We start from the raw sequence: 27971 nt of genomic DNA on the forward strand, positions 1-27971 counted from the left end.
AGACACTTTGTCAGCTCCAGCTGATTTGGAAAAAAAAAAAAAGACTCATTTTCAGCAAAGTGATTACACAGGAGGTTGAGTAGGTCACACTTTATAAGAAAACCAAACTTTTTTGTCATCCTTCTGTGGAATGCAATCACAAAACATAGTCCTGGTTCCCTGTGGAGAACTGATTTGATGGGATGATGGAGTGAAATGATCAGTTTCGGTGTATTTTTAAATAAATTTATGTCCATGGTGAAATGGGGGGGGAAAGTGCTTGAATCTGACTTTGAGAAAGGTGTCACAACCCTGTGTTTAGGCCAGTGATTGGGAGGACATACAGTAATAATTTGTACGTTTGTGTGTGCTGACTTTAAGCCTTCTCTGAGGAGAGCGTGTGCAGTACAGTTGTAAGGATTAAGAGGAACCCCCTCAGAGCTTTATCATCTCTCGGCTGCTGCTTCAGAGTTACTTTTACTTCATGCACTCCGTCTTCTGTTCCTTCCAGTCCGTCAGCTGTTGCATCCATTTCCACCTCCGCCTGTGCGCCTCGTCTCTGATTGGCCTCTCCGGTGTACAGCAGCTCCCCCAGTATGAGTGTGCCGACGGTGCCCGTGTGCTGGGTGCGCGTATAAAGGAAGACCTTCCAGGGGAGCGCGTGCGGCGGCGTGAAGGCCAGGGTCTGAATGTTGACCAGCTGCATGGCAACCTGGAGGCTTTGTGGGGAACAGTGAGGGACAGTCGGGCACTGGATGTGTTCTTCCATCCACACACAGTCCTCGCGCCCTTCAGCAGCCACGGCGCCTTGTAGCGACAAAACAATTGGTTAAATAATCACCAAGGCTTTTACATACCAGGAAACTACTCAAACATGGGAAAATAGGAGTGCCACAAAAAGAAGAAATCTGTCAAAAGAATAAGAAACTAAATCATTTAGTTTAATTTGCCATTTGTAATTCAATGTGTAAAAGCCTGTTTGGTTACAGCCTTATTAATTCTGCTATAGACACACCAGCATCCGGTCCCAAGGATTCTTGGGAGCAAGAGCTTGGAACCGCACTACCCGATCATTATTGGCAACAAGTTTTACGGTTGGTCCACTCCTCTTCAATCTGTGCGAGGCACGGCCTTCTACAGTGTAAAGTTGTACACAAAGTTCATTACACTAATTTGAGGCTATCTCGGATTTACCCCAATATAACCGATTCCTGTAATAGCTGCAAACAATCCCCAGCCGACCATTCCCATATGTTTTGGTTTTGTCCCAGGCTTGCCACATTTTGGTCTGAAATCTTTAAAACTCTTAGCACAGCTTACAACACTACTATTTCACCAGATCCCCTCTTGGCCCTATTTGGTTCCCCCTTGCAGCCTCTTGCATCTAAAGTTATGCAAAGACTTGGAGACCTCTCTTAAACTATATTGAATCTTTGACATCTCTGCCTGACTGCGACGACTGAGCCCCCCATATATTTATTTATATTTTATTTATTTTCTTTTTTCACTTTTTATATTTTTATTTAAATTTACTAGTTTACGTTGTCATTTTCCATATTCATGTGTTTGTATGTGTTTTGTACTGTTTATATGTTGATATTGAATGCGTAGAACTGTTCTGTTGCTTGGGGTGGGATTGTGAGAGGGATAAAAAAAAAACTGGGGAAAAATTATAGAATGGAAGGCTTCTTTGTGGCGCTGTACTGCTACATTTCTACCTGTGAAATTGCTTCCATTAAAGAAAGTCTATAAAAAAAAGCCTGTTCGGTGTTTACTCTCGTCTTGTCTCATCTAAATCGTCTTTCTTTTTCTAATTTAATCCGACAGCATCGTCTTGGGTCTGTTCTCTTTGGGTGTTTTTTTATCTAGTTAACCAATGTATCTGTGAACCAGGTTGGAAACCAATGTTGTGGACCGCAGGAGCTCCAGGTCAGTTTCATGCACAATGTGCGTCAGTCGTCAAAAGAGGTAAAAACTGCACAGTGGTGGGGCGGTCTGTGGCGTAGTGGGTACAGCAGGCGCCCCATGTACACAAGGCCATAGTCCTCGCTGCAGCTGGCCCCGGTTTGAGTCCCGCATCGGGCGGCCCTGTGCTGCGTGTTGTTCCCCCTCTCTCTGTCCCCTGCTTCCTGTCTCTCCTCTACACTGTGCTATCTAATAAAGCCCAAAAAATAATAAAAAAAAAACAAAACTGCACGGTGGTGTGGTGGTTAGCACCGTCGCCTCACAGCAAGAGCATTCCAGGTTCGATTCCCAGGATCTGTGTGGAGTTTGCATGTTCTCGCTGTGTACGAGTGGGTTCTCTCCGGCTTCCTCCCACCCTGCACTTTGAATTACCTTGTGTACGAATTGTGCTCTATAAATAAAATTGCCTTGCCTCAAAAAACATGCACGTGAGGAGCCCCGGGGAAGGAAAACCATGGAGAAACAAACCAGGGTAGGGGAAGCTCTTCAGCCTTGGCTGCCAAGTACTTCGAGAGGGAAAACTCGGACAAGAAAACCAACGCTGAACACGGATGTACTGGGCGCGTAACGGCAGTACAACGCAACTACGTTATGGAGAAGAACGAGACGACTCTGATTTGCTGTTCAGTGGAGCTGGAAAATTCCCTTTTTTTTTTTGGTCTCTGCCTCCTCCCATCTTCTTCCACCACCAACAGGCCAAGTGTTACCAACCACAGCCGTGAACTACACATAAACTTCTAGGGTCCCAGCTGGTAGTTGGAGGTGGTCTTTGAGTTGTGTCAAAGGGGCTTTTCTCCCCCACAAAAGCTTGTGATGTGTGGAGACTCAGCTGGGGGCCCTTTAGTTGCAGCTGGTTCTTAAAGTTGAGTCTTAATACACACAAACCTCAATTCAGCTCTGTAATTATCACTGCAATCCCCTTTCTGCCGGTATACTATGCAAACAAAACGCAGTGGCACAAAGACAGCGCAAGGATCCTACCCTTCGCCAAAACAATTGTCCCCATCCCTCTGTCAAATGTAGTTCAGTATAAATACATATTTAAAATGACAAAATGCCTCCGTAAGCAAGTAAATGTTTGAAACGGCATAAAAACAAACAAGGCTTCAAATTTATGCCTTTTAGCTTGACCAGCTCTGACTGATCAGGCGCTTTTTTTGTCGGATTCTTCTTCTTTTTTTGGTCAGTGCTGTAAATGCTTGATGTCCATAGCAACACAGATGCTTAATGGCATCATTTCAATAGCTTTAATTTTAAAAGAGGACATCTTCACTGGAAATGTGGTAAATAAAACTAAAAAACTTAAGGTGACGAGGCAACAATGTTTTTGTCTGAAGAAAAAAAAAAAAAACTTGCCACTAATGTTTAACGACTGCACCGGACCTAAATTGTTTTTATTAACTGGAACATTTTTTTTTTATTACCAAAAGTAAAAATACTCCACTTCTTTAAAAGGTGTCATATAATGCCTAATTTGACAGAATTTTCTGAGGTTTTATTGACAAGTATGAGACAGGCTTTGGTTAAAATACTTGTTGGTTTAAGCACAGTGGCCTTTCTGTTCACCCTCTTTGTTAGCAGTGTGTTTTTTTTGAGGGGGGGGGGGGGGACTGAGCAGGTGCTCAACCTCGCCCTTTAGGTGAGGTCAGCAGCTACTCGAGTAACTCATAGTCATTCAAGTCTACCGTTAATTACTGCGTTTAATCATTTTTATCTATATATTAACGTGTGCAATGGTACTTGAAGACTTTCATCTTTAAAGGAAACATGGCAATAATGTAAAATGACTGATACAATCAGTTTAGAATCACTTATATCCTCTGAGGCTGCTGGTAGATGGAAGATGCATGCTCCTCAGTGCAGCTGACAACAGAACATTTGCACCAGAAGCTGGCTTCATCCGGTGGATCTGAGTGAGTGGGACAGACTCAGCAGAGGAGGTGGAGTGAACCAAATGACTTTTGAAATTAAAATGAGAACGGCTCGTTAAATTAAGGAACCTTCAAACAAAGAACTGAAATAAAAATGTCAGTTTTTGAGGAGTTTTACGCTTGCAGGTGACCTCAGACACCCTAAAATATGCTCCCAAGAACAAAAAAAAAAAGGGATTATTCTATAATATGTCAGATTTAATACACTCAGAGAAGTGAAAGAGAAAAAAGGTTTAGGACCTATAATATGGTGCAATATGATCTGGAATATACTACAACTCCTTTTCTGTTGGATTTTACCTCAAATTATCCTGCAAATGATCTTTTTCTAGATTTCCAGTGACAGAAAGAGATGGTCCTGAAAAAGTGATGTTCCCACAGGTGATTTTAGGCTTAAATCAGAATAAGCTGATGAGGCCTGAAAAAATAAACTATCATCTGTGCATCTCTAAACTTTTTTTTCACCGTTTTTTCAGCAAGCCTGAATCTTTTGGCAGGAAAGAGTGGGTCGAAGCTGCTACCGGCATCCTCCAAAGTCATTACCTTGTTCAGAATGCGAAGCGTGTCGCTGCAGCCACAGGCGCTCAAACTCCTCTGGGCTGACAGCCGGGGAGAGGGACAGAGCAAGGGGGGCCACAACGCTGGAAGCCAGGACGCCGGCGGAGGAGTCACAGCTTTGATCGGCACTGTCTGAGCCTAGAGAGGACAAAGAAAGGACAGAGAGAGGAGGGCAGGGAGAACGCTGTGAAAACGAGGAGATGGGAAGCCAGTTTGGCCATATAGGTGGTGCTGAGATGGGCGCTCATCTTGGCCCTGGGAAAACAGTTTCATTTTAATAATTTCTCAAATCTAAACCTTGATACAATCTAGTCACAAAGATCTTTTTTCCAATACAGATTTTGATCTGCTTTCACTGACAGGTAAGAGTTTTTAAAACTCTTGTCAGTGCAACATGCAAATACCACACAGGAAACAGGATGCATGTTGTGGTCAACTTAAAGGTTATGACAAAAGCTCTCAATGCGTTATGCTGCCTGTCTGGAGGCACTGTCTGCTGCATGATAATGCAGGGTATCATCATCCAAATTACTCAGTTCCGGCTGTTTTTTGGCTGGAGGGACAGACTTTATTAAATCTCTGGCTTCCACTGCTTTAAGGCAGGTCACACACTCATAGAAATACTCCCATTAAGCGAGGACAGTTTGTTCCATTTGAGAAATTGCAATGCAAAAAGGCAAGTCAGGAGAAGCAGATGTACCACCAGCTGAAACTAAGCCAGTTAGTACAACTCATTCTTAAGGAGCCTTCATATTATCCTGCAGATGTATCAGTCACCTGTCCTTTGAGGTGGTAGATTCAGACTGCAAAGACACACCAAACACTGGAAAATGTGATTTAAACAGTTCATGCAGCACACCAAAGCTCAGAGGTGTCAACAGAGCTGTATTTTTTCAGTCCATCAGCTCTTAAAACTTACTTTACATTAAAGTGATGCTTGGAATCTGTGTTTCTGCCTATGATTCAGCAAGTATCGCCACTGTGCAGTCTGACTACATCAAGCAGGATGTGAACTTATAGCACGGCTAAAATAGCTCAAAATGTCGCTGCCTTTACCACGAGAGTTGTGTGGCGGTGTGTTTCTCACAAAATAAGGAGCTGTTAAAATTGGCTTTGTTCTTAGACATTGTAAATGAAATAGTCTCTGTACTCTGTACTTTTCCATGCAGGAATGGGAAGACAAAACAATAACAGAGCTAATAAAGATTTTGATGCCATTACTCACCAGAATGAGCCGACTCAATGTGGCTACAGTCCAGTGTGTCTGAGAGGTCCGTGTTTGGCTTAAGTTTTGAGGCCACATGTTCAGGGCTTCCCCTGCTGGATGGCTCTGCCTCTAAGGTACCCGGCCTCAGAGGTTCCAGGGTGTTGCAGCTGAATGCCCACTGGCTGGTGGGCTCGGCTTGGCGGCCAATCAAAACGCCAAGAGAAGGGTCTGATCTCCGACCTTGGAGGACCTTTCGTGTCTCCTCTATCCCACAATGCAGCAGGCGATAGTAGAGAAGCGCCTGGTCACGCACACACATGTCTGTCTCCTCCTCTGGGGAACACAAAATTGATAACAATGATTTCTTCAATGACCACACATGCTCGCTCAGCTGTTCTTGTTACGCCGTAGCTTTGACTTTTAAGGACTTCTAGTCCCAACAAGGTCTGTGATCAAACCGGGAACACGCACCTATACAGTGGTGGAGCAGTCTTCCCAGCATGTCCTGGGTCTCGGCAGGCCGGCACAGAAATAGTCTCACGGTGGCTGTCAGCAGCTCCATCTTGACAGCCAACGAGGCCTCGCTCCTCACTCCATCAATGAAAACCTCCAAGGTGTAGGGGGCGCTGGAGACCCGCTCCCCGTACACGCCCAGAAGCCACAACAAGGCCTGCCTGCCCTAAAGGAGGATCAGAAGAATTAGTGGAACATTTAGACGCCCCATCTGCTGAATCAGCACCAGCCTCAACACTGGCACAATCCCTGCATTTACCTCCGGGACGCTGAGCCTGTTAAACGCTAACAGAGGGGATAACCACCCATTTCAAAATGCGGAATACGTTACATTGATGGCTAAACAGAGGGATCAGTTGGTAATGTTGAGTTTAATTGAGACTCCAATTGGCTTATTCTTGCATTTGGTTTTATTTCCTCCTTCATTTGGGGAGAAGAAGGACCGATATAGGGAATTATGGATTGATTTCTTTTTTATTTAAAGCTTCAGTGATGATCATCTAGCAGGAGAAACTTACTGAAAACACTCCCACAACCCCAAAATATGTGGAGCTTCTTGCTGGAGGAAGGTGGATTAGGATCTTCCAACTTTTCCCCTTTATAAATAATAAATATAATAAAAATCCCCATTAAAGTAAAACCACGGAGAGGAAACAACTAAGCTCTGCAGTAGCTGATTCAGTTTTACGTATTATGTCAGGTGCTTCTATATTTGACAATCTGTAAAAAAAGTGCACTCATTGGTGCCTTACTTAAAGGGATAATCCGGCGTAAAATGCACTTTAGATCAATTTACGGGATGTTGGGAGTACATACGTTGAGTTGACATCAAAATCATGTCATTCGGATGTGTTTTGAGAATTTCGATTTGACCGTTTTTAGCCAAAAGTTGTTAGCCTGGAGGTGAGAGGGGCATATCGTATCGCCGCTACAGAACGCTATTTTTATACCTCTTCTACAGCTCCAAACAACATAACACTTATGTGGTAGTGAGTAGAGGGTCCCTAAAGCCAAACCGAAGTGTCCCGAGGTCTTCATGTGGTCGGATAGAGAGTCCAGAATGAATTAATCAAGCCAGTATCTGCTCTTCTCTGCTGCTCAATCAGAGCCTCTTCCATCAACAAGAGGCAATCTCACGTGAGACATCACGTCACGTGAGTCCATAGGAGTTGATTGCCAAGTGTGGAGTAACTCGCTCTGGAAATTCACAATTTCGTTGCCGCTTCTTTTTAAAAACATAGTCCAGTACTTCTTTCGAAAGTGAAATGAAGTTGTATGCAACAGCAACGCCTAGCTTACTAACAGGTTGGAATTTTGAAATGTCACGTGACGTGATGTCTCGCGTCAGATAGCGTCCTGTTGATGGAAGAGGCTCTGATTGAGCAGCAGAGAAGAGCAGGTACTGGCTTGATTAAATTCATTCTGGACTCTCTATCCGACCACATGAAGACCTCGGGACACTTCTGTTTGGCTTTAGGGACCCTCTACTCACTACCACGTAAGTGTTATGTTGTTTGGAGCTGTAGAAGAGGTATAAAAATAGTGTTTTGTAGCGGCAAAACGATATGCCCCTCTCACTTCCAGGCTAACGACTTTTGGCTAAAAACGGTCAAATCGAAATTCTCAAAACACATCCGAATGACATGATTTTGATGTCAACTCAACGTATGTACTCCCAACATCCCGTAAATTGATCTAAAGTGCATTTTACTCCGGATTATCCCTTTAATGCAACAATGGCCTCATGTGGCTGCAAACAAATGCAAAGTTGGGTTTTCATATGCAAACGAGGGCAAGATGAGCAGTGGTGCAGGATAGAACATGTAAATATGAAAAGATCTTCCTTGTTTACAGTGATCACTATTTGTGTTTAGCTGGCTTGTTCAATCATCAACACGAAAAACTGTATCCACCACCAAAGGTCCCATGTTATACTTCTACAGTAGCATGCAAAAGTCTTCACCCCCCTTGGTGTTTCTCCAGTTTTTACATTTAAATAGATCTTTTGGGGGGATTTTTTTGTAATTGACCAACACAAAATAGTCCTAATTGGTGAGTAAAGTGATCCTTTAATAACATAATTATGTTTCTGATCAGCTGCCAGTTAATCTAATTAGTTGTAAGATGTTTTAGCCAGATGACAGATTTTTTCTAGTCTAAAACAAGTTTCAACATTTGACATGTCGTCTCTGTACCTTTTTTTTCTTTTTTAATTAAATATAGGGGTTATTTGCAGATCATTGCATTCTGTTTTAAACGTACACTTTCCAAAGCGTCCAAACATTTTTTCTAAAAGCAGTGACACAAGGAGCTTTTACTTTTTTAAGAAAAGAAAATTAAATGAAGGTGACTGCAGTACTTGAATTTCAGGTACTAAAACCTTCCCATTACGAGTCTGGGATGCTGTGAGTGGTTATTGGCATATTTACATGCAGGCAGTGTGTGGGTGTGGCGGTGGTATCGTCTGGGATCTAACCTGGCTGTCCTGCAGCGTTTCCTCGCAGCCCTCTAGAGCAAAACACACTGTGTCGCTACACTGGGGACACACCCAGACCAGGTCACGCATCGTCTGCACCACCGCTGAGGAGATGAGTTGGGAGGGAGAGAAAGGGAAAGATGTCATGTGCAAAGATGTGGCTGGAAAACAAAGTGGCTTTCAGCAGTGATAAATGACGCAGCTGCTTACTGACAGCCTTACTGACAGTGTATATCTGTAGGCGTGCGAGGACTCAGATTTACCAGAGGTGATGTGATCCTGTTTGAGGCCCAGCAGCCCAGTAAGGATCTCCAAACATCTGTCACTGTAGCTTCTTGCAATACGACCTGGATGCAAGCAAGACAAGAGAAAACATGAGGTGAATTATACTGACTAAGCACAGAGAGGATATATCATTTTAAAGATTATTACCTGAAAGCCACCTGGTTGTAATGTACCTGAGCCACCGTAAGAACATAATGTAAAATAAAGGCTTTGGGAATAAAACTAATCTTCCTATTTGAATGAACACAATACTGTTACAGTAGATGTTTTTGAGTGTAACAGGACGCCAAAATGATCTGGTCCTAACTATCAGTCAGCAGTTTATGGCAAGAACTACATTAGGTGCTTCAAAGGAGCTGACGAGCTGTGAGCTAATTTAAAGTGTTTACTCTTTGTATTAACTACATTATCTTCCAATACTTTTAAAGTACTGGAAAAAATGTCTTGATCCAGTCCACATTTCTCTATATTTTCTTCCAAGCAGACTTTTTTCCCTGTAATCTTTTTAAATGGTCTTGAGCTGATCTCCAGCTTTCTGAAAGCATCAGAATGTTTCTTTGGACATTTGCTGCCGTTTCACTCATTTTCAGTCCAGTCCTTGTACCTTTTTCAGAGGAATGTGTTTTTCTTTGTTCAGCCACTTAAAGTGTTAGTTCGCCATTTTGCACATTAAGCCCTGTTTGGGGGTATTCTGGGATGAGTTAGAGATGTTCTGATCACAATTTGGACATTTGGTGCTGAACGGAGCATTTAGGTATCCACTGCTGCAGCCCCCCCCCACCTTTGCATTGAGTCAATGACCACTCAAGCAAACAATCATAAAACGGCATTAAACTTTCGTTTGCAGAGACATGAAACTCACCGTGTGGTCTGTGGTGGACAGCGATACGTTGGCTCGAAAATCACCGCGAAATACGCTTCCAGAGAAGTTATATTACCATTATTGTCCGTCTTCATTGATTTGTATTGGTTTGACTAGTATTACTCCGCGCGCTGTATGTCGCTGGATGTCTTGCTGCTGCTATTCAACGGTGTCCGGAAAAATAGGTCCACCAAATGCTAAAACAACTGTTAGAAGGCACATTTCGCTGCGATTTTCGGGTCAATTTATCGCTGTCCACCACTGAACACACGGTGAGTTCCATGTCTTTTCAAACGAAAGTTTAATGCCGTTTTATGATTGTTTGCTTGAGTGGTCATTGACTCAATGCAAAGGTGGGGGGGGGGGCTGCAGCAGTGGATACCTAAATGCTCCGTTCAGCACCAAATGTCCAAATTGTGATCAGAACATCTATAATTCACCCCAGACTACCTAAAAACAGGGCTTAATGTGCAAAATGGCGAACTACCCCTTTAACTGACCGATGAAAAAAAGGGTCCCAACTCAAGGGATGAACCAGTGTTGTGTTGACACATAAAAGGCAACTTAGCAAAGAACCCATCTTAAAATGCAGCCTGTCACAGACACATCATTTGTTCCCATTTCTTTAGTTGCATCTCTGAAAAACAGCAAAGATAACACAGTCTGACAGACAGAAAACAGGATTTCTGCAGCAACAAGGTGATTCCCAAAGAGCTGTTAGCTGAAAACTTGGCATATCTCAGCACGGTGTGCAGCGTGTCCTTAAAACATTTGAGGAAACTGGACAAGTGGAGGACAAAAGAAGAAGTGTCAGGCCTAAAGAACTATCTACAGCAGATGAACAGGATCTGAAAGTGATGTCCTTAAGAAAGAGGAAAAGATCCAGCAAAGACCTGACACAGGAGCTGAGAGATGCATCTGGAGCTTCAGCTGATCCATCTGCTGTTGAACCAAGCCTCATCAGAAATGGGCTCCATGGAAGGGTGGCTGTCAAGAAGCCGTTCTTAAGGAAGGGAAACAGGGAGAAAAGGCTGAGCTGTGCCAAAGGACACAAGAAGTGGGCTGAAAATCAGTGGCAGCAGGTCTGATGGAGGGATGAATCCTCCCCAGAGCCCGGAGCTCAACATTACTGAAGCAGTGTGGGATCATGTTGGCAGAGAATGGAACAAAAGGCAGCCCACATCCAAAGAAGAGCTTTGGGATGTCCTTCAAGAAACCTGGAGAACTATTCCTGAAGACTCCTTAACGAAAGGACAGAAAGCTTGTCTTTAAGATTGTTAGAATTGTACAAACTCTGTTTTTAGCTGATATGCTGTATTTCCCTTTATGTTTACACATGTTTCAATAAATTGCCTCGCCTATTTCCTGTTTTCCTGGTTGAAAAATAAACAAACGAGGAGTGACAAAAGAATTTTCCACAGTAAAGTAAGTTTTCCTATATAAACATATTCAACATTCCTATAACTGTGTTTTTTTATCCAAACACAGTAACCTCCACGTTATGAGCGTGCCCAGACAGAGTTAATGTTTTTTAATGTTATGTTATGAGACAGTGTGGTATAAAGCAGCATTAAGTGGTGTGTGTTTACCAATAGCAGAGATTGCAGCCTGGGCGGTGTCAGCGTTGACATCAGTGCAGTATCCCTTCAGCTCATCCAGCAACATTGCAACATTTTCATCGTTCACCAGCTCCACCAGCACCTGCAAACACAACACCTGTGGTTTTAATCTGACCAAAGACCGTATCCTTTTTGTCTGCGTTGCTTGTTTGAATGTTTTTCTCCCACAGATGTTCTGCTCCTTTACAGAATTAATAAAGTGGAAGTCCTTTCAGAAACTCCTGAGTGAAGCGCTACCCCCTCTCAGTGGCAAGAAGATGCAGAACCTTTGAAAAAAGAATGGTACTTATTTTGCTGTGGTATTGCAGAGGTACCAGAGAACACGATAATGAGGATAAAGACACAATAACAACATTCATTCATGGAGCTATTCAGGGTTTGAGTTGAATAATCGGAACATTATGAAACTGTGATGTAAGAACCTGAAATGAAAGGAAGGAACATTACAAGATTATCAAAGCAGCTTGAAGACAGGCTGACGAACTGCATTCATGGTGAGAGTTGTAGTGATTTTGAGTCTCCGTGGTATTAATAAGTGTTTCCGAAACATCTCTTGTTTGCATCTATGCTCCTTACAGATGACGTTGTTTCTGAACCTGGGCCTGTGCTGCAGCTCAGCGTGAAGCAGCTGAGCTCTAAGTCGGCACTTAAAGTCCATTGTTCTCTGCTGGAAAACCACCAACCGCTCCCTCTGGGTTGGCATTTATTCACAACTGAGGGGAAGGTGAGATGGAGCGACTGGTGAGGGCACAGCTCATTTCATCTTCAGCCTCTCGCCTATTGTCAGAGTGAAATGATGAACACAAGCATGGTCGGGGGAGGGAGTGTGGTGGCAGGTCATTGTTCAGTGGAGTGAATTAAGCTTTTATCACAATCACTTTCATCTAACTGCTGCTAATCCTACGACCAGTTTCCAGTCCGACATGATGTTTCACTGTTTTTTTATGGTGCTGTTTGAACACTTTAACCCAAATTTCCCCAAAGGGATAAATAAAGTATCTGTCCATCTATATCCTCCCCACCTCACAAGCCCACATTAGTACATCCTCAACTCCTTTTGCCACATCTCAGTTCCTCTGTGAGCAGAGAAGGAAAGAAGGAAACACAAAATGGGAGTCACGATAACAGACATTTAACAAAATGACTGTTTATGTATTTAAACTGAAATCAAATATGTCGTCTGACCCATTTGTTACAGCCTACTTCCTCATTTTCTATTATCTCTGTCAGATGAACGATAAATGTGTTCGGGGCAAAGGGTGCATTTACTTTTAATCTAATTTTGAAAAGATTGATTAATGTGACACATCTGCAGATACTCTGATTTATCTCCTCAATTAGTCTCTTCTTTGCTTCGGGTGCGTTTTAGGAGCTGAGAAATCCTTCTAGTTGTTTAAAACTGAGATCATATTCTGAGGAGAGGTGACATTTATAGAAACGTCAGTATGTTTTGCATTTATTCTGGTTTTAAAATGTAGGAAAAGTCCAAATAAGCAAAGAAAAAAACAACAAACAAGCATCACCTGCATCTTCCTTTGCTTGATGTAGGCCGGCTCAGCGTACCCACAGAAGAAACGTTTGTAGTGCGCCCCCACCAGGCCAGGAAGAGAACGCAACAGCAGCTACAACAAGACAAACACGTTTTTATTTCTCAAAACGTATTCATGCATCCACAAGAAATGATAAAGAGACAGTGATGCAGAGAATAGTTCTTTTCTTATAACTAATACAAACAAATTGGTGGAAATGTTGCTGGTGACTTCTTCAGAATTCACGGCCAAACTTCGTGAAACTGACTTGATTTTTTTTTTTAAATTAGTAGAAAAATATTGTTATGAAAGAAAAACCTTAAAAGAGTTTCAATTTTCATCTTTTTTTGACTGGTATTTTTAATCCAACAGCCCTGCACCACCATCCTTGAACTATTTGGACCGACCTGTATGTGGCACAGGGCCGTAAACCTCATCTCCCTCGACCCGCTTCCACACGCGGCCAGCAGGGGTCCGCGTACCCGCTCGAGCGCCGCCAGACTGACAGCGGGCTGGCCGGAGCAGAGGCTCAGGAAGAGGCTGAGAGTGCCGGCCATGATCGGAGGATGGGGGCTGTCCAGGGAGGCATCGAGCAGGGACAGGATATCGAAGAGCTCGTCCTCTGACTGAGGCCGGTAGCGCCGGAGGAACCTCAGCACCTCACACTGACCCCAAACATCGCACTCTTTCAGCCTGGGGACAAAGACTTTAGGTTTAGACAGTTCTGTGTGATACCAAAGTGAATAACAATAAAACATTCTGCCCCTAATGTCTGCTCAGTCGGTCTGTATGAGCTGAAGATATAAATAGGAAAGCCAGATTTATCACAGATCTGTTGCTGTTGTTAAAAAACTTTTTAGGTTTCGTTAAACATATCGCAGAATGCTTAGATATCATGTTTTTTTGTAATAACAGAAGATAGCGAGGCAAAGATACTACGATATGGAAACTGGGGAAATTGGGGAACAAACCAAGCTGCCCTGTTTTTAATTACCTTGATGAGTTGCTACAGTCCTGGTCAGAACTGTAAGGATTTCAGGATTATAGAATATCTGTTAATGTCAGGTTTTTTTGCCACATTTAGTTAGTTTTCAATTAGTGTTAGTTGTCCTATTGACCGATTCAGACCTTCACCTCAAACTTATAGTAGATTTGGAACACTTACCAACCTATTTTGCTGTAAAGTGTCTTGTAAATCTTCTAATCACATCGCAGATTTGATACAATTAGTACCTCCGGCACCAGACAACAAAGCACGATGGAACCACCACCACGATTTACTATGAGCAGGGTTCTCTTTTACTTAGTTAGTTAACTAGCTTCTCTCACCATGAAACATCATCCTAAAAAGCACTGCGCCTGTCTTTCAACAGCAGTGTCCTCCTCGACCTCCGCACATGCAGCACTACTCAGTTTAGTTTGAGACACGCATTACGAGCTGAAACCCCGACTCCAGATCATCCCGAAGCTCTATAGATGTCTTGCACAGTGTTTTTAATGCAAGCCACACCACCCTTCTCATATTGACTGACGTCTTAGAGCCACGTCCTTCATCAACTTTAAATTTACTGTGTAAATTATCGGTAACATTTCAAACTGTTAAAACAGGGTGTTAAAGATCTTTGAAGATTGCTTTAAAGCCTTTGGAATTGCTAGATTTTTGGTTATAAACATACATTTTTCTTAAATTCTTCATAATGATGCCAATAATTGTGCCCCATCTGTCTTTTTATTTAACTCCGACAGTCTTTTTCTGTTTTTCTTATTCCATAGCTTGGGGCATCAATACAAACTTGTTTATTTGCATTTATTCCTGTGTTCTGTGCTTAGAATTTAGGGGTGCCAGTAGCATGTAGCATGTAGACTCTGCTGCTGAAAATGGGAACTAATACACTCCAAACATAGAGCAAAAACAGCAAAATAGCCTCCTGTTTGCTTTAAGTGTCAGAACATCTGCAGTGACCAGAAGCTTTAAGAAGATTCACATCAAATAAGAGGGTAAAGAAATCAGAAAGTGCTTCAACTCTTGGTCTTTCCTTGGGATTGGATATCCCCCACCCTGCTTTTACACGTTTCCCTCTGAGAGTTGCATACAAAGACTGACCTTGTATCCTCCCATCTGGCTCTTCCGGCCTCTAATGCCTTTCAAATAACACTGGATTAGAGACAGACCTGACAGGAAGCAATTAGGCTATGTTGATTTGATAAGCTGTACAAAGATGAATGGTTGATTATTATGGAGAGACCAGCTCAGCCCTGCACACGAAGGCTCATTTTACACAGAAACAAATACAAAACAATCAGGAAGAACAACTGCAAAAACAGAAAGAAAACACTCAAGTGACTTGAATTTCTACTGTTTTGACACATTTTAGTCGTGGACATTACTGACTGATGTTATGATTTAGCACCAACCTGTTGAGGAGGTGATGTGTGATAGGTTTGTTGATCACAACTCCCCCTTCATCCTTCAGGATCTCCTCCAGAGCTCGGAGGCAGTTCACCATCACCACAGGGTCCGGGTCCCTCAGCAGGCTGTAGAGCTCGTTCACCACAGCGGCGTCTGGGAATATCATAAACAAGAGGTCTGTGCGCCTGATGCAGATGCACGGAAAATACACAGCTGTATTGTATCAAATCTGTTTTCTGTTAAGTGCTTGATGTCAGACGAAGATTTATAATTGAAGGAGTGCATAAAATATTCAAACGATGGTGGCACATTTAGGCTTATGGATAAAAGCCCATTAACTACAGAGACTAGCTCCTGATTTCTTCATCTACAGACATGAAGATAGTACACTTGAGACTTTCTGACAAAACCAAACCATGGATAAGATAACTGTGCTTGCACAACACACTGAAAGTTTTACTGTATTAGGACACAGCAAGAAATCATCTGATACTTTCATGGTCTTAAAAGTAGGCAAATATAACCTTTTACAACAAATTACATATTGCACTATTATTACGTCAAAATGCAGAAGCAGTGTGTGGAAAACCAAGTCCACCCTCACTGCATCCAAGAGAATTAAGAAAAGGAAGTAGCAGCCAGTTTCTGCTTATCATTTTCACTTGATTAATTAATCATCAGTAAGTGTGAGATTACTGTATCGATCTGTTAATGGCATCTATAGGCTTAAATATTTTGTTAGTTTTTTTTTTTTCAATGCCTGCCCTGGTGACTAGGGCTGTAGCGATACACTAATCTCACGATACACGATATTCAGCCAACGATACGATTCGATACACTTACATCATTTTCTGGGAAAAAAAAAAAAAGGGACAGTGTGATTTGACATGAATTGTCGCTGATTGGACTGGCGGTCCAACCTTTGAACCGGAAGGACAACACAGCCAGACAAACAGAAACAAACGAACATGTCACAAACGTGAGAGCTGTGCACTTTATAACATTTTTATTAACTAATTTATCACTATTTTGTATAATGTGACCCCCCGCCATTGTATTGTATTAAATTAATGTTCTGTGTTTTCACTAATTGTAACGTCTGACTTTTCAATAAAGTTTTCTTTAAAAAAAATAAAAATAATACTAAATAAATTTTAAAAATCGATACTCGCGACTGAAAAATCTATACTTTATCGGGAAACGAAATATCAATATATATCGCAGTATCAATAAAATTGCAAGCAAACCTCCCTATGTCTGTCTTTATAAGCCAGAGTCTACAGTACGAGGTCATCTCAGGGGATTTAAGTTCAGTTTTATTCAGCCTACATGACTCTGAGGAAGTGTTAAATGCTCGGTTTGGTTGATGAATTTTTTTTTTTTTCTGTGAGGCTGCTTTTCAGCACTGATCCAGCTGGAAAACAAGGTGAGAGCAAATCCATGCAACCTAAACCGTCCAACCAACTGAGCCAAAAGTTACTCATGTTCCTGACAACGGTATTATACTCTCCTGAACTTTGTCTGCCCTGAGACGGGGCTCATCTCAGTGCCAGTGAAGATCAGCTTACCTGATGTGTCAGCTCTTGGACTGCGGTGTAAACCCAGATTTCTAAATAAGTCACGATTCACGTTTTAATGCTAACGGCTATTTCTGCAATCTGAGCTGACAGAATAGATCCTTTCTTCAGAACTGAAAACTTCTCTGGATGACAGGAATAGACAAAAAGATTGACAACGAGACACGAGAGCCTCACCTATATCAGAGCTGGGTTGGAGATTGTGCAATTTGGCCCAGCCGAGTACGGCCACCCGCCGTACACACGCCGCCCTGTCTCTCAGTCCGGCTGTCAGAGGCTGCTCCACATACTCCACCAGGCTCGGCAACCTGCCACAAACAGACACATAGAATAAAAAAAAACAATCACAGACCTCTATGATTGCAGTCACTCAGATGCCCGTATGCCAAAGCTCACCTGAGGTTAGTCATGTTCCTCAGGGCCAGGCTGCGGACCATGGGGTTCGGGTCCTGGCAGTCTTTCCTCAGAGTGTTGATGACCAGCAGGGAAAGATCCGGGTTTAAAGTGGCGTAAGAACACAGGAAGACATACACCAGTTTCTTCTGGACTACGTCTACTGTGGCGCACGCTTTCACCATCTCACTGAACAGGCCCGACACGTTCACCCCTTGCGACATCGCCCTGAGACGGAGGAGGATGTTGGGGAGTAGAATGAGTAAATGAGGGTCCCACATGAGAAGGCAATAGTTAGAGATGTCTTACATAAATATATGTGGAACTCATCTTACTTAAATAACTCAAATAAAGAGCTGTGTGTGGTGTCATTAAGACGAGGTCTACCAGGCTCTCTGGAAAGATTTAGAAGACAGTTTGTTGGTGGCCTTGACCCGAAAGACAAGTGGCATTGATTTCAAACAACTGCCAATTTGTCCAGGACTAGGAGCACACCGGGCTAGTTTAAATGGCGCTAAACAAATATATTATTGCATTATTCAGACCATAACCAGCCTTTGAGCATGCATATAAACGTGTTAGTCCAACATAAATTACTTTCTGAGGAAACTTAACAGGTGAAATGCTTTCTGATTTCATGAAGCACCCGTGATGAGGTTCACCTAGGGCTCCACACACGGGCTGTGACTGTCACTGACTGGGGGAAATAGAGGAAGCTCTATGGGTGCAGAGTCACTTTGGGACGAAGTGCACCAAATAAAGAGGCCGTTTAAGACAGAAAATCACACAGGGTGGGGTCAGCAGGGGGCCAGATTTCGGACCTTGTCCCCCCACTTGGATTAATATGGATGTGCAGGTATACCGATTAAAAAGAAAGCAGCATGCGTCTGTGAGCTACCTGATGACTTTGAGGATGGTGTTCCTGTAGCGCAGCGGGTCAGACTGGATGTTGGGGTTGGACAGAGCCCTCCTCAGCTCCTTCACCGTCTCCTCACCGCCCAGATACGGCATGATTGCCGCAGACAGATGACCACTACAATAATAATAGTAATAATGTCAGTTCCTACTCTGTTTTACACACAGTGTATGGTAAAAGTTAGCTTGTCAACAGATAAACTGGACTATCTGCTGGCCTTTGAGACAAGGCGCGACAACCGTTAAACCGCAGTTAAAAACTTAAACCAAACGTCTCGACCTCGTTGATACAGACCTAAATCACTTGTTACAAAAAACATACTAACACAAATATCGATTGAGATTAAAAGTATTACCAAAAAATACTTCAAAATGAGGAAATCATCCGTAGCAAAGCTACTAGAATGACTGTTTGTTTACATCGCGTCTTCTTCTTCTTCTGTTTAAATGTCCCCGTTGGGTCTTTGCTGCCCTCTGCTGGCAGGTGTGGGAATAACACCCAACGGGCTGTGGATCATCACGGCCCAGCAACTTTCTTTTGGGTCCTGAAATCATCGCAGATGAGTAGTTTTTCATGCCAAAGCGGGGGGAAAAAACCAAGTACTAAACAAATAATTATTTCACAAGCCAAACTAAACAAAAAGATTTAGTTACACATGTAATAAATTATGAATTAGTGACAGAAATAGGACAAATTTTAAGGTGACCATCATTTTGTAACAAAACAGTTCTAACGAGGTGGATAAACTTTAGTTTTTACCAATTAGAAATGTTTGTTGCAAAACACACACATTTGGTCCTAATCTGAGCCACTGCAAGTGTTACGTGGGCCAGCCTTGACCTGGGTTAGAGCCAGTGCTGCGAGGCCCAAAAGGTCAGCAGCAGCTCAAAGATTTGAGTCATGTCTGAGTTTAAGGAGGCAGACTCTCACAAATGTGGGTTAAACCCTTTTAATTCTCATTGTTAGGGTTACCAGGCTTATTGAGGTCAAACTATAGTCCCATTCACACAACGGGAAACAATCCGTGTCCCAGAGCTGTTTTTAAACAAGGATAACTGCTGTAACCAACAGTGATGTGCACAGCCTAAAACTAAATTTCTTTTTTTTACTCGAGGACATTCATCGGTTGTTTTGAGCCACGTTAAAACATCACATAAAAAACAACATCCAAACAGTATTTCAGTCTGAGTTGATGATGGTTTTATTGATTGTGAAAAGCAAAAACAAACAGCTTGAGACCTCCATCCCTCCGAGTCCAACCCCTAATCCAAAGGGAAACATCGGCTCCACCTGGCCCCACTGGTTGGGGTTTATTAGGCAGAGCTTCATTAAAAAGGAGGAGTGGTTGGAACTCTGAGCTGGATGGCCAATCAGCTGAAACAGGCAGGAATCCTGGACATTGCCCCTGCTAATCCCAGAGGAAGCTGCTCAAGCCTTCCTCTGAGCTGTGTGGGCAGATCCAGGTGCCGGAATGGATGAACCGCTTCTTTTCAACATCATTCATTCACCAACATTTAATTTCATCCACTCACAAAAGTAGAAACAAATCACCTCAATCGGATAAAAAAAAAAAAAAAAAAAATGTGCTCAGCCACTCAGATTCATACTCATTACTTTCTGAATGATTTGGAATGTTGTCCTTCTGTTATGGAAACATTCCTCAGTTCTCTATGGAAACATCTTTAGCATTCAGATAAATAACATGAAACCATTTGTTTGTATGGATCAGGAAAGAAAAGATGGAAACACGAGGCGTTACACTCTAAACGAAAGGAAATGGGTCAGAACGGGCTGCATACTACCCCGAATTTACAGTATGGAAAGGTGAAAGATTCAACTTGCTCCAACAGCTTTTAACGAGATGGATAAAGATGCCGTGTGCCGTCCAGTCTCATCCTCGGTGGATCACATGACACCGACTTTAGTCCGCGCGCTCTCAACATTTTGACTGAAAAACGAGGCGAACAGCTACCGAACAGACATACACAGAGCAGGCTGGTGTCAGAGAGGCGGCGGCGTCTACGACAAGTTGGTGTTCGGGTCCGGGCTGGTGGCGCTGTTCTCCTGATGTGCCGCCTGGCTTCCTCGTGGTGGCACCTCGATGATGCGGGGCTTGTCGATGATGCGAGCTCGTCGGTCGCCTTTCTCGACTATTCCGATGATCCACGCTCCCCCCGAAGCGCCCTGACCTCCTGCCCCGGAGCTGTGGCTCTTCATCTCTGAGCAGAACTTGGCGGCCTGCTCTCTGGGCAAACACACCAGCAGCCCACCTGGAGGGACGAACAGGAGGGCGTGAGGGTCAAACTGTGGCACACGTTTATACATTTAAAGGTCAATCTCGCCGTTCATACCAGAGGTCTCTGCCGACGTGCCCTGAAGCAGGTTGAACAGGTTTCCGCAGGCTTTACTGATGGCACTCATCTTGGCTATGATTGGCAGGTTGTGGATAACGAAGGCCACCTCGTTTCGCTGCTGTGCTGCCAGGTTGTTAGCGTGCCCCAACAAACCGAAACCCGTCACGTCCGTCGCGGCGTGGGCCTGGAACTTGTGCATTAGGCCTGCCGCTGGAGACAGAACAGGAACACGAATGAGTCAGAGCAATAGCAACTTTATGAGTTTCATCGTGTGTCCACTGTCACCGAATCATAAGTGGACGGCTGAAAGTGCTAGTGATCACATCTGGAATTAAAATACCTTCTCTTAGGGCCGAGCGATGTGGCCTAAAAATAAAAATCTCAGATTTTTGTCCTCCCAAACTCGATTTTAACGTTTTTTTTTTTAAAATTTTTTTATTGCTTTCAAACACAACCACACACAAAAAAAATGGCCTTTTTTCCCTCTTTCCATCCCTTCTTGTAATACTGATACGTTTAAAATGATTCCACCAGCAGGTGTTTGTCACGGTCTTTTGCATCTCGTAGTGAGATGCTGAAATAAATGAGTCTGCCGAACAAACTATGCGATGGACCGTGGTTCAAGCCAGTTCCAAACAACAGAAAAGAGACTGGGCCCTGTTTTGGGAACAAACTTTTCCCAACATGCTGGCATGTTGTCGTTGGTGTCCCTGTGGGAGTTAAATGCAGAAGGGCCTGAAATACGGAAGCTCGGAGTGAATAAATCGGTAAAATCAGCTGAGCAATACACAGCACATCAGAAGGTCTACTGAGGTCTCTGTGATATAAAATATACATTCAGTAACTCAACGAGATCATTATTCAGCAGCCTGGTTAGCCTTTGACCACGGGACGGTGGTCCTGTGTACGACTTTCCGGCTGTGCCTGGCTGGAGGTCGGACCAACAGGGTGAAGCCCAGACCTCCTTAACCCCGGCAAGCTATTTAAGGATTTAGAGATTTAGGGCTGATCGACTCCAGAAGTGTGTAACCGCTCAGAATAAATCAGCTGTAACACACACTTTCTTTCTGAGTGATGAGGGTGCCGTACCTGTTCGGTTTAATGTTGCCATGGAGAACATGGCTTCCTGATACGCCTCTTTGACTTCCTCTTTGGTGATGACAAGCTTGATCTTGTTCCACCTTTCAGGCTGTCGAGACAAGAGAAATAAAAACATCAACCTTCTCATATAATCCTCAAGTTTAGAGGCTACTGTGTTCATCTATTGTTCGGATCAGTAGTCGGGCTCAGTCAGTAAAAGTAAAGAATTTAAAAAAAGCAGATGGTCTGAGAAATGTCAGACAGTTTACAAGCAAAAAAGCTGAAGAAAGAAGGACTAAGTCACAGAGGGAGCATTTCATTATGATGACAGTATGGATGGCTGACCTGATCTAGCCACTGGTGAGCATTTACAGCCACTCGAGTCCCCAGAGGTTTAGTCAGAACCAGAACGTCGCCCGGTACAGCGCCATCGGGCCTGAAAAATGGAGAAAAAAAAACAAGCATGTAGCATTAGCAGCAAGCAAAGAAGCATCTAAAGTGTTAACAAGTGTTTGCTACAAGTTTAAATAAAAAAAAAAAATGGACAAAGATCGACCCCAACTGTCTGAAAATGGGCCCAAAATAGCCACTCTTTTGCTCGTTTCAGTGCACACAATGTTATTCTTTCATGCTGCCTCCTTCATAACAGGTGCACGACAGGCCAGGCCAGCACGTCCTCTCAGAAGGCAGAGCAGAGATAATCATTACTGAACAGACAGTGGCCGGGTCAGCTGTTGCTGCCATCAACGTGGTCAAAATGGCCGCTCATATTCTGATATTCTGTCTGCTGGAGGAAGGGGCAGTAATGGAGATTCAAATCCAGAGAAAGTAGCCAAGATTTGCCCCAAAAAGCTCCTCGATGAACCAAAAAAAAAAAACAAATGTCCAAAGATTAAAGCAAAGTCCCTCAGTGGCCAACAATGCCTCTGCTGTGCACGATCCTGCTCTGATTCAGTGTGTCACAGTCAATGCCATGTGCAGCTGTTCAGTGAAAGAATGATCAGTACGAGAGCCACAGCTGGAGTTGTAAATAACTCACATGATGAACTCCATGGGCTGGCAGACGACTGACGCTACACCTCCTATGATGATCCAGGGGTTGATCACGGTCTGGCCGCCTGTCACCGACGTCCCTCCCTCCTCTGCCGCGTCACGAAACCCTTTAATCATCAGCGGCATCACTCGCTCGCGATCCTGCGTGCACAGACGCCATAAAAATCAGATCTTATTTCAAATTTAAGCTCCTAATCCATCTCAATCTGCTTATGACTTGTATTTCATGCCAAAAAACTATCAAGAAACAGCAGTCAGGTGTATTTAACTACAGAAAACATGCTTAATTTGATATAAAACATGAATTAATGAGAGGTTATCTGGTGCTGTGGATGTAACATGGCAACAGCAGCCGACCGTCTTTCATGCTGCTCTCATAAGGAACGATTAGGTTCAGGGATTTATGACAAAATCTTTTGTCTCTTTATAAAAAAATTAGTGTAATAACATCTTTATTAAATGATGACTGAAAAGAGGAAAGTGGGTCTGTTGTATTCGTAAAGAGACGATGTCATACTCGACACTATCTTAAATAAAACAAACAAAAGGGCTTTTAATAAATGAATGCAGCCATGTGGTTGGTGTCCACTCTGAAACATACATAATGCTACCTTTTCATTCATCTTCTGGCTGACGCTCAGCAGCATCAGCATGTTGTCACACTCCGTGATGCCCATGGCGTAGAGATCACTGAGGACGTTAGCGCACGCTATCCTTCCCTGAGAGAAGAAACCAAAACGCAGACACGTGAGACGTTAAAAGCCGTCCGTGTTGGCTCAAAATGAATTTATTCAACACAAGAGATTCCCAGCATGAACGTCCAAGTTCCTCTTTACAGTGGTGGGTGCTCCTCGAGAACAAGAAGTAAATAGTTTAAAAGATATTTTACAATTCTGAAAATAGCTTAAAAGGGAAATTATTTCACCCATTTGTTCATCTTTTTGAGTCTAAATATGAGAGAAAAAGGTCTTATTTTCTCACACAGGACAAAACACACTTGTATTCTTAACCCCAAGAAAAAGAAGCTTATTTTTCCAACTTTTAGAAGAAAAATAAGGTTTCTTTCTTTCCCAAATACATTGCCAAGGCCAGAATAAGAGTGATGTTCAAGCTTTCTGACTCTATTCAGTGTCTGTTAGCCAGTGACGGTTAAGTTTACTCAGTTGACCATTAACATGACCTCTCATAAATCATTTACGATCCGTCTAAGTACAAGGAGCAGTCCAGGTCCTCCAGGTGGATGAAATAACTGAACAGACATATGCAACAAGGAGCAGTCCTGTCTATCTGCGTGGAAAAACTTCAGACTCGTCCTCTGTAGAGAAAGGCTTCAACTCTGAAATGTTTCCAACATTTCTCTTAGATTAGGGTCAGGATTTTAGTTTGGCTGTGGTGGTGGATGTTTTGGGTGGAGCAGCAATGAGAGGCTGATTAGCACTGCTGCAGGGTGTTTCTAACCTTCTTATCTTTACCTGCAGTGCAGTGCTGGGCCCTAAAGAGAATCCTCACCTGCACCTTCACCACCACAAAAAAAATAAAAACCTCATGGAGCTGCGAGCGCCCGCTGTTTAGGGCCCTTCGATCTGAAAATGCGTCACCCAGGGAGCTGTTCAGATCTGCAGCGAAAACGTTTGTCACAAATCCCAGCTGAAAGTATCTTTATCTTCTCCTAGCTTAAAGTTCAAATCAGAATCAGCCTTTATTGTCATTGTACATGGTACAGAAATTTAAAGCCAGTGCAAAACAGTGCAAAGAGAAAATAAAAATGTTAAAAAATATATATAAATATGTACAATAAGGGAAGGGTGTAAGATGCAACAGTTTTTGTTACGGTAAATAAAATAAATAGAATAAAATATGGTGTTAGTGGTGATAGATAAACAAGGTGTAAGTAAATTCAAATAAATGGATATATTGCACAAAACAGTTTTTGGCCATAATTTTGGATATTGCACAAGAATAGGGAATTGTCCAGAGGGATGATCAGTGAGTGTACCTCAGAAGTTCAAACTCTTTTTCTTCTGCTTTGCTGTTAACAGTAAATGCTCATCTGCAGTTATGTAGTTCATTGAAGAAAGAAATGAGCTAATAACCAGTACTACCAGTACTTAGTGTACCGTTTTATATCCATAAAATCTGACTTCTAACTGGTGATCTTTAAAATTTTTTCCCAGTTGGAAGCTAGAAATTCCAATTTCCAATTTGTCATTTCGTTTAAAAACAAAGTTAAGTAGCTTGTATAAGCAGCACTTCTTAAACTTAACCATTACTATGCGAGTTTTGGGATTATTAAGCTATCTGCCAGCTCTTCGTTCTTACCTGCAAGTCAAGTATTCTTCAAACATTGTGGCGAGTTGAATTGTGAGCTCTGATTGCTGTATTTGTGTTAGTATTAGCTCTATAACTAAGCCCCGTATGCTCTGTTAAACTATAATATTGAGTGTAACTCGTGTCCAATTTATATTTGCATTGTAGTTAGAAGCCATGGGACAAATCCCAATGAAAATACACCCCATTGTAAAAGAAAAAAAAGCAGTAAAATCAGTTGTAAAAGGAAAGTCTCCTGACCGAATTGTGTCACAAACATTTAATTAAGGCCCCATAAGAGTGTGTAAACTTGTCATAAAAGTCCTGCTCATGTAAGAAACATGTTTAATGAACTTCCTTTGCTGAGTCCACTACGGTTTCAGATATTAATATGCATTAATATAGTATTGCCACACACATAAACACTGATAAACCACTGCTCTCAACCAAAAGCCAAACATGGAAACCAAACTGAATTTATAGTCCCATCAGAGGTACAAATTCATCCATATCAACGTACAACATCAATCGAATCGAATTGCTGTGGAAAATGCAGCCAGGTAACGTCCCTTTGACCTTAGTTTTACCTGAACTTGGAGGCTCACTTTAAGAAAAATAGACTTTACCAGAGTGAGAGCTTGAAAGCTCTTCAGTTCAGGCAGAGCCAGGCTCAGTTTCAACCTCACATCACCATCATTTCTGAGATCCGTTTATAGCTCGTCACCAACTTTACTCATTTACCTGCGTTTTCATGGTAAAATCAAAGCTGTTCTATCAGAAACTCCATCTGAACGGTCTCTCTGCTACTGTCTGCTATTTGAAGAGGCTGTGAAGCTGCACATACATGGACTTTAGTGCTCATTTCAGCACTGAATGTGTCTTTAATTAAACTGCATTGTTTGACATAGTAGATTATTACAAAAATAACTGTCCCTGCCACTATCATTTCAAAATATCACACACTGTCTGGCTTATTTGAACTACAATGTGAGTTTTTACAGGGACGCAGGTGATCAGCGGTGTGGCACACGAAACTTCCATCTTTTTACTTCTCTTTTACATAATTCAGAATGTTTTTATTGAATTAAGTATAGAAACAGTCCAGTACGAACTATCCGGTCCATATCAAGTTATGCCGTCATTTTATCTTTTGATATGAACTCACAAAAAGTGTCCTCCCTGACCAACTAATTTTTTTTACAATTAAGCCTTCCCAGCATCTTCTCACAGTGCCCATCAGTTTCTTCAGTCCACATTTTAAGACTATTTCCAAAACTTAAGAATTAGTCTGGCACGAATTACTAACCCAACCATTAATACTCTGATTAAACGCTTATTTAACTGTGGCAGGACACCCCTGGACCCAAGGAGACACAGTCTGGGCAACTCACACTTTAACCACTGACCCATACAGTGCAAAAAATCCATCCAATGAGGGAAAACTTTGCAACATTCCCATAACGTATGCACATAAGTGCCTCTTTCTGTCTACATTTCCAGCATGGAGCATCCTTGATTAAACCCATTCAATGTAATCTAGAAGGAGTGTAGTAATACCGATTGATTATTTTATTTTCCCACGATTTACCATCACAGGTACAACCCAGACCTTTTTACCAAATCGTCCAGAGTTTATTGGTATTCCCAATTGTCCAGGGACGCCTTTCATGCCACAGCCCAGGGCTTCTTCTAATATCACCTCTAACAAGTATGTATGTGCACAAACTTCCCTCTTGATCTTGTTTGTGAATGAAGTATTTTCAGAACAACCTTCTGGATTATAAAAATGATCGTTGGCAAAATGCAGACTACCATTCTGTCAGTGATCTTCAATCCAGCGTCAAAAACATTAAGAAGTGTTTCCTGTGAGTAACTCACCATCATGTAGGGATCTTCCACCAGAGGATAAAAGAAATCGGTGGTCTGGACCAGTGACAGCCCTCCATGCCTCAGGGGAATCACACAACTGTCCATACCAACGCCTAAAAGCACACCACATAATATGGGAAAGACAAGTTATCTCTGCTCAACTTATTTTAAATGCAACTGCTAATTTAAGTATATGCTTATCTGTGCTGTTTGATATTAAAATACAAGGATTTCTAGCTTCGTGGTCACTGTAAATGGCAATTATGTACAATTAAGAGTTTTTTTTAAATGGCAGAAAAGCACATACAGCCCTGCTCTTTTAAGAACAGAACTTCAGACTCAAGGCAACATAAATATTTTTGCTGAATCATACCTGCCCTCTGGTGATTTGACAGCTCTCTGTTAAATATTTATCATTTGTTCCAAGGCTCAAGTATGAGGCGAAGTTTAAACCTCAGGTCCCCAGAAGGTTTTATGATGCAACAGCCAAAGTGTATCAAAGTAATCTGTATTATTTTGCCGTTTACCATCCATCTGTCAAATTAGCCGGCGTGAGTTAACACAAGATAGCTAGATTAGCAACAGTTCGTTAGCTGACTGAGGTTAGCGGCCGGGTTTTGGCAACACGGGGGGGATTGAGCTAACTTCACATTTGTTCCTCACCAAGCCGCGGACCAGGTAACTGTTGGCCGAACTCCGAAGCTTGGTCTCCGGCCTTCCCCGTCCCGTCGGCCCGGTCCGGCTCCAGTCCCGCCAGGAGTTTGAGCAGAGCCTCCTGCGGGACCTTGCATCCTCATCCTTTCAGGTCCGAAAAGGCTGTGAGACGGAACCCGCGCTCCAGGCCGTGCTCTTCGGGTTTGAAAGGCTTGTATCCGGGAGGAATACATCCCTCGGTTCCAACAAGCTCCACCGTGGGAGGTGGGGAAGTTGAGCTTGACATGCCTCCCCGGAGACCAGTTCCAAAACACAATACAGGGCGAGTGGTCTACACCGGCAAGTAAAGACGTAGCTCAAAGCGTGCGTCTCGAGTGTCGCTTGAATGAGAGACTAACGTAAAGTGACCAAAATAAAACCAATTCTACTTCCTG

The 27971-nt window shown here is 42.8% G+C and overlaps 2 protein-coding genes across 3 annotated transcripts; both read right to left on the bottom strand.

Moving 5' to 3' along the window:
• Positions 1 to 75: 75 nt before the first annotated feature.
• ap4b1 (adaptor related protein complex 4 subunit beta 1) lies at positions 76 to 18658 on the bottom strand. Of its 2 annotated transcripts, none has more exons than XM_075476161.1 (14): positions 18576 to 18658; positions 18203 to 18337; positions 17308 to 17532; positions 17089 to 17219; positions 15340 to 15487; positions 13332 to 13617; positions 12919 to 13017; positions 11366 to 11477; positions 8893 to 8976; positions 8630 to 8733; positions 6112 to 6319; positions 5659 to 5973; positions 4419 to 4571; positions 76 to 786 (listed from the first exon to the last, which is right to left on the bottom strand). In XM_075476161.1, exons 2-14 carry the CDS (start codon positions 18313 to 18315, stop codon positions 356 to 358), a joined length of 2409 nt encoding a protein of 802 aa, XP_075332276.1. In that variant the 5' UTR covers positions 18316 to 18337; positions 18576 to 18658; the 3' UTR covers positions 76 to 355. The 2 variants fall into 2 exon arrangements, with proteins under 2 accessions (XP_075332276.1, XP_075332277.1); XM_075476162.1 differs by having other exon boundaries at positions 18515 to 18658.
• Positions 18659 to 19397: 739 nt separating this feature from the next.
• On the bottom strand, positions 19398 to 27956 carry LOC142390609 (selenide, water dikinase 3-like). Its single transcript, XM_075476173.1, has 8 exons — positions 27547 to 27956; positions 26893 to 26996; positions 23319 to 23426; positions 22694 to 22848; positions 22000 to 22090; positions 21664 to 21763; positions 20572 to 20784; positions 19398 to 20490 (listed from the first exon to the last, which is right to left on the bottom strand). Exons 2-8 carry the CDS (start codon positions 26986 to 26988, stop codon positions 20240 to 20242), a joined length of 1014 nt encoding a protein of 337 aa, XP_075332288.1. The 5' UTR covers positions 26989 to 26996; positions 27547 to 27956; the 3' UTR covers positions 19398 to 20239.
• Between the last annotated feature and the right edge of the window lie 15 nt (positions 27957 to 27971).

The sequence above is a fragment of the Odontesthes bonariensis genome, chromosome 10 (genome assembly GCF_027942865.1).
Source record: "Odontesthes bonariensis isolate fOdoBon6 chromosome 10, fOdoBon6.hap1, whole genome shotgun sequence".
NCBI classification, from domain to species: Eukaryota; Metazoa; Chordata; class Actinopteri; order Atheriniformes; family Atherinopsidae; genus Odontesthes; species Odontesthes bonariensis.

Excerpts from the sequence above, each read along its gene's own strand:
- ap4b1 (XM_075476161.1), bottom strand. The coding sequence starts at position 18,315 with ATGCCGTATCTGGGCGGTGAGGAGACGGTGAAGGAGCTGAGGAGGGCT. Across the intron at positions 13,618-15,339 it reads ACACATCACCTCCTCAACAG|GCTGAAAGAGTGCGATGTTT; the intron begins GTTGGTGCTAAA and ends CTTTGTCCCCAG. Across the intron at positions 8,977-11,365 it reads GGCTGCAATCTCTGCTATTG|GTCGTATTGCAAGAAGCTAC; the intron begins GTAAACACACAC and ends GCTTGCATCCAG.
- LOC142390609 (XM_075476173.1), bottom strand. The coding sequence starts at position 26,988 with ATGGACAGTTGTGTGATTCCCCTGAGGCATGGAGGGCTGTCACTGGTC. Across the intron at positions 23,427-26,892 it reads TGGAAGATCCCTACATGATG|GGAAGGATAGCGTGCGCTAA; the intron begins GTGAGTTACTCA and ends TTCTTCTCTCAG. Across the intron at positions 21,764-21,999 it reads CTCACCAGTGGCTAGATCAG|CCTGAAAGGTGGAACAAGAT; the intron begins GTCAGCCATCCA and ends TTGTCTCGACAG.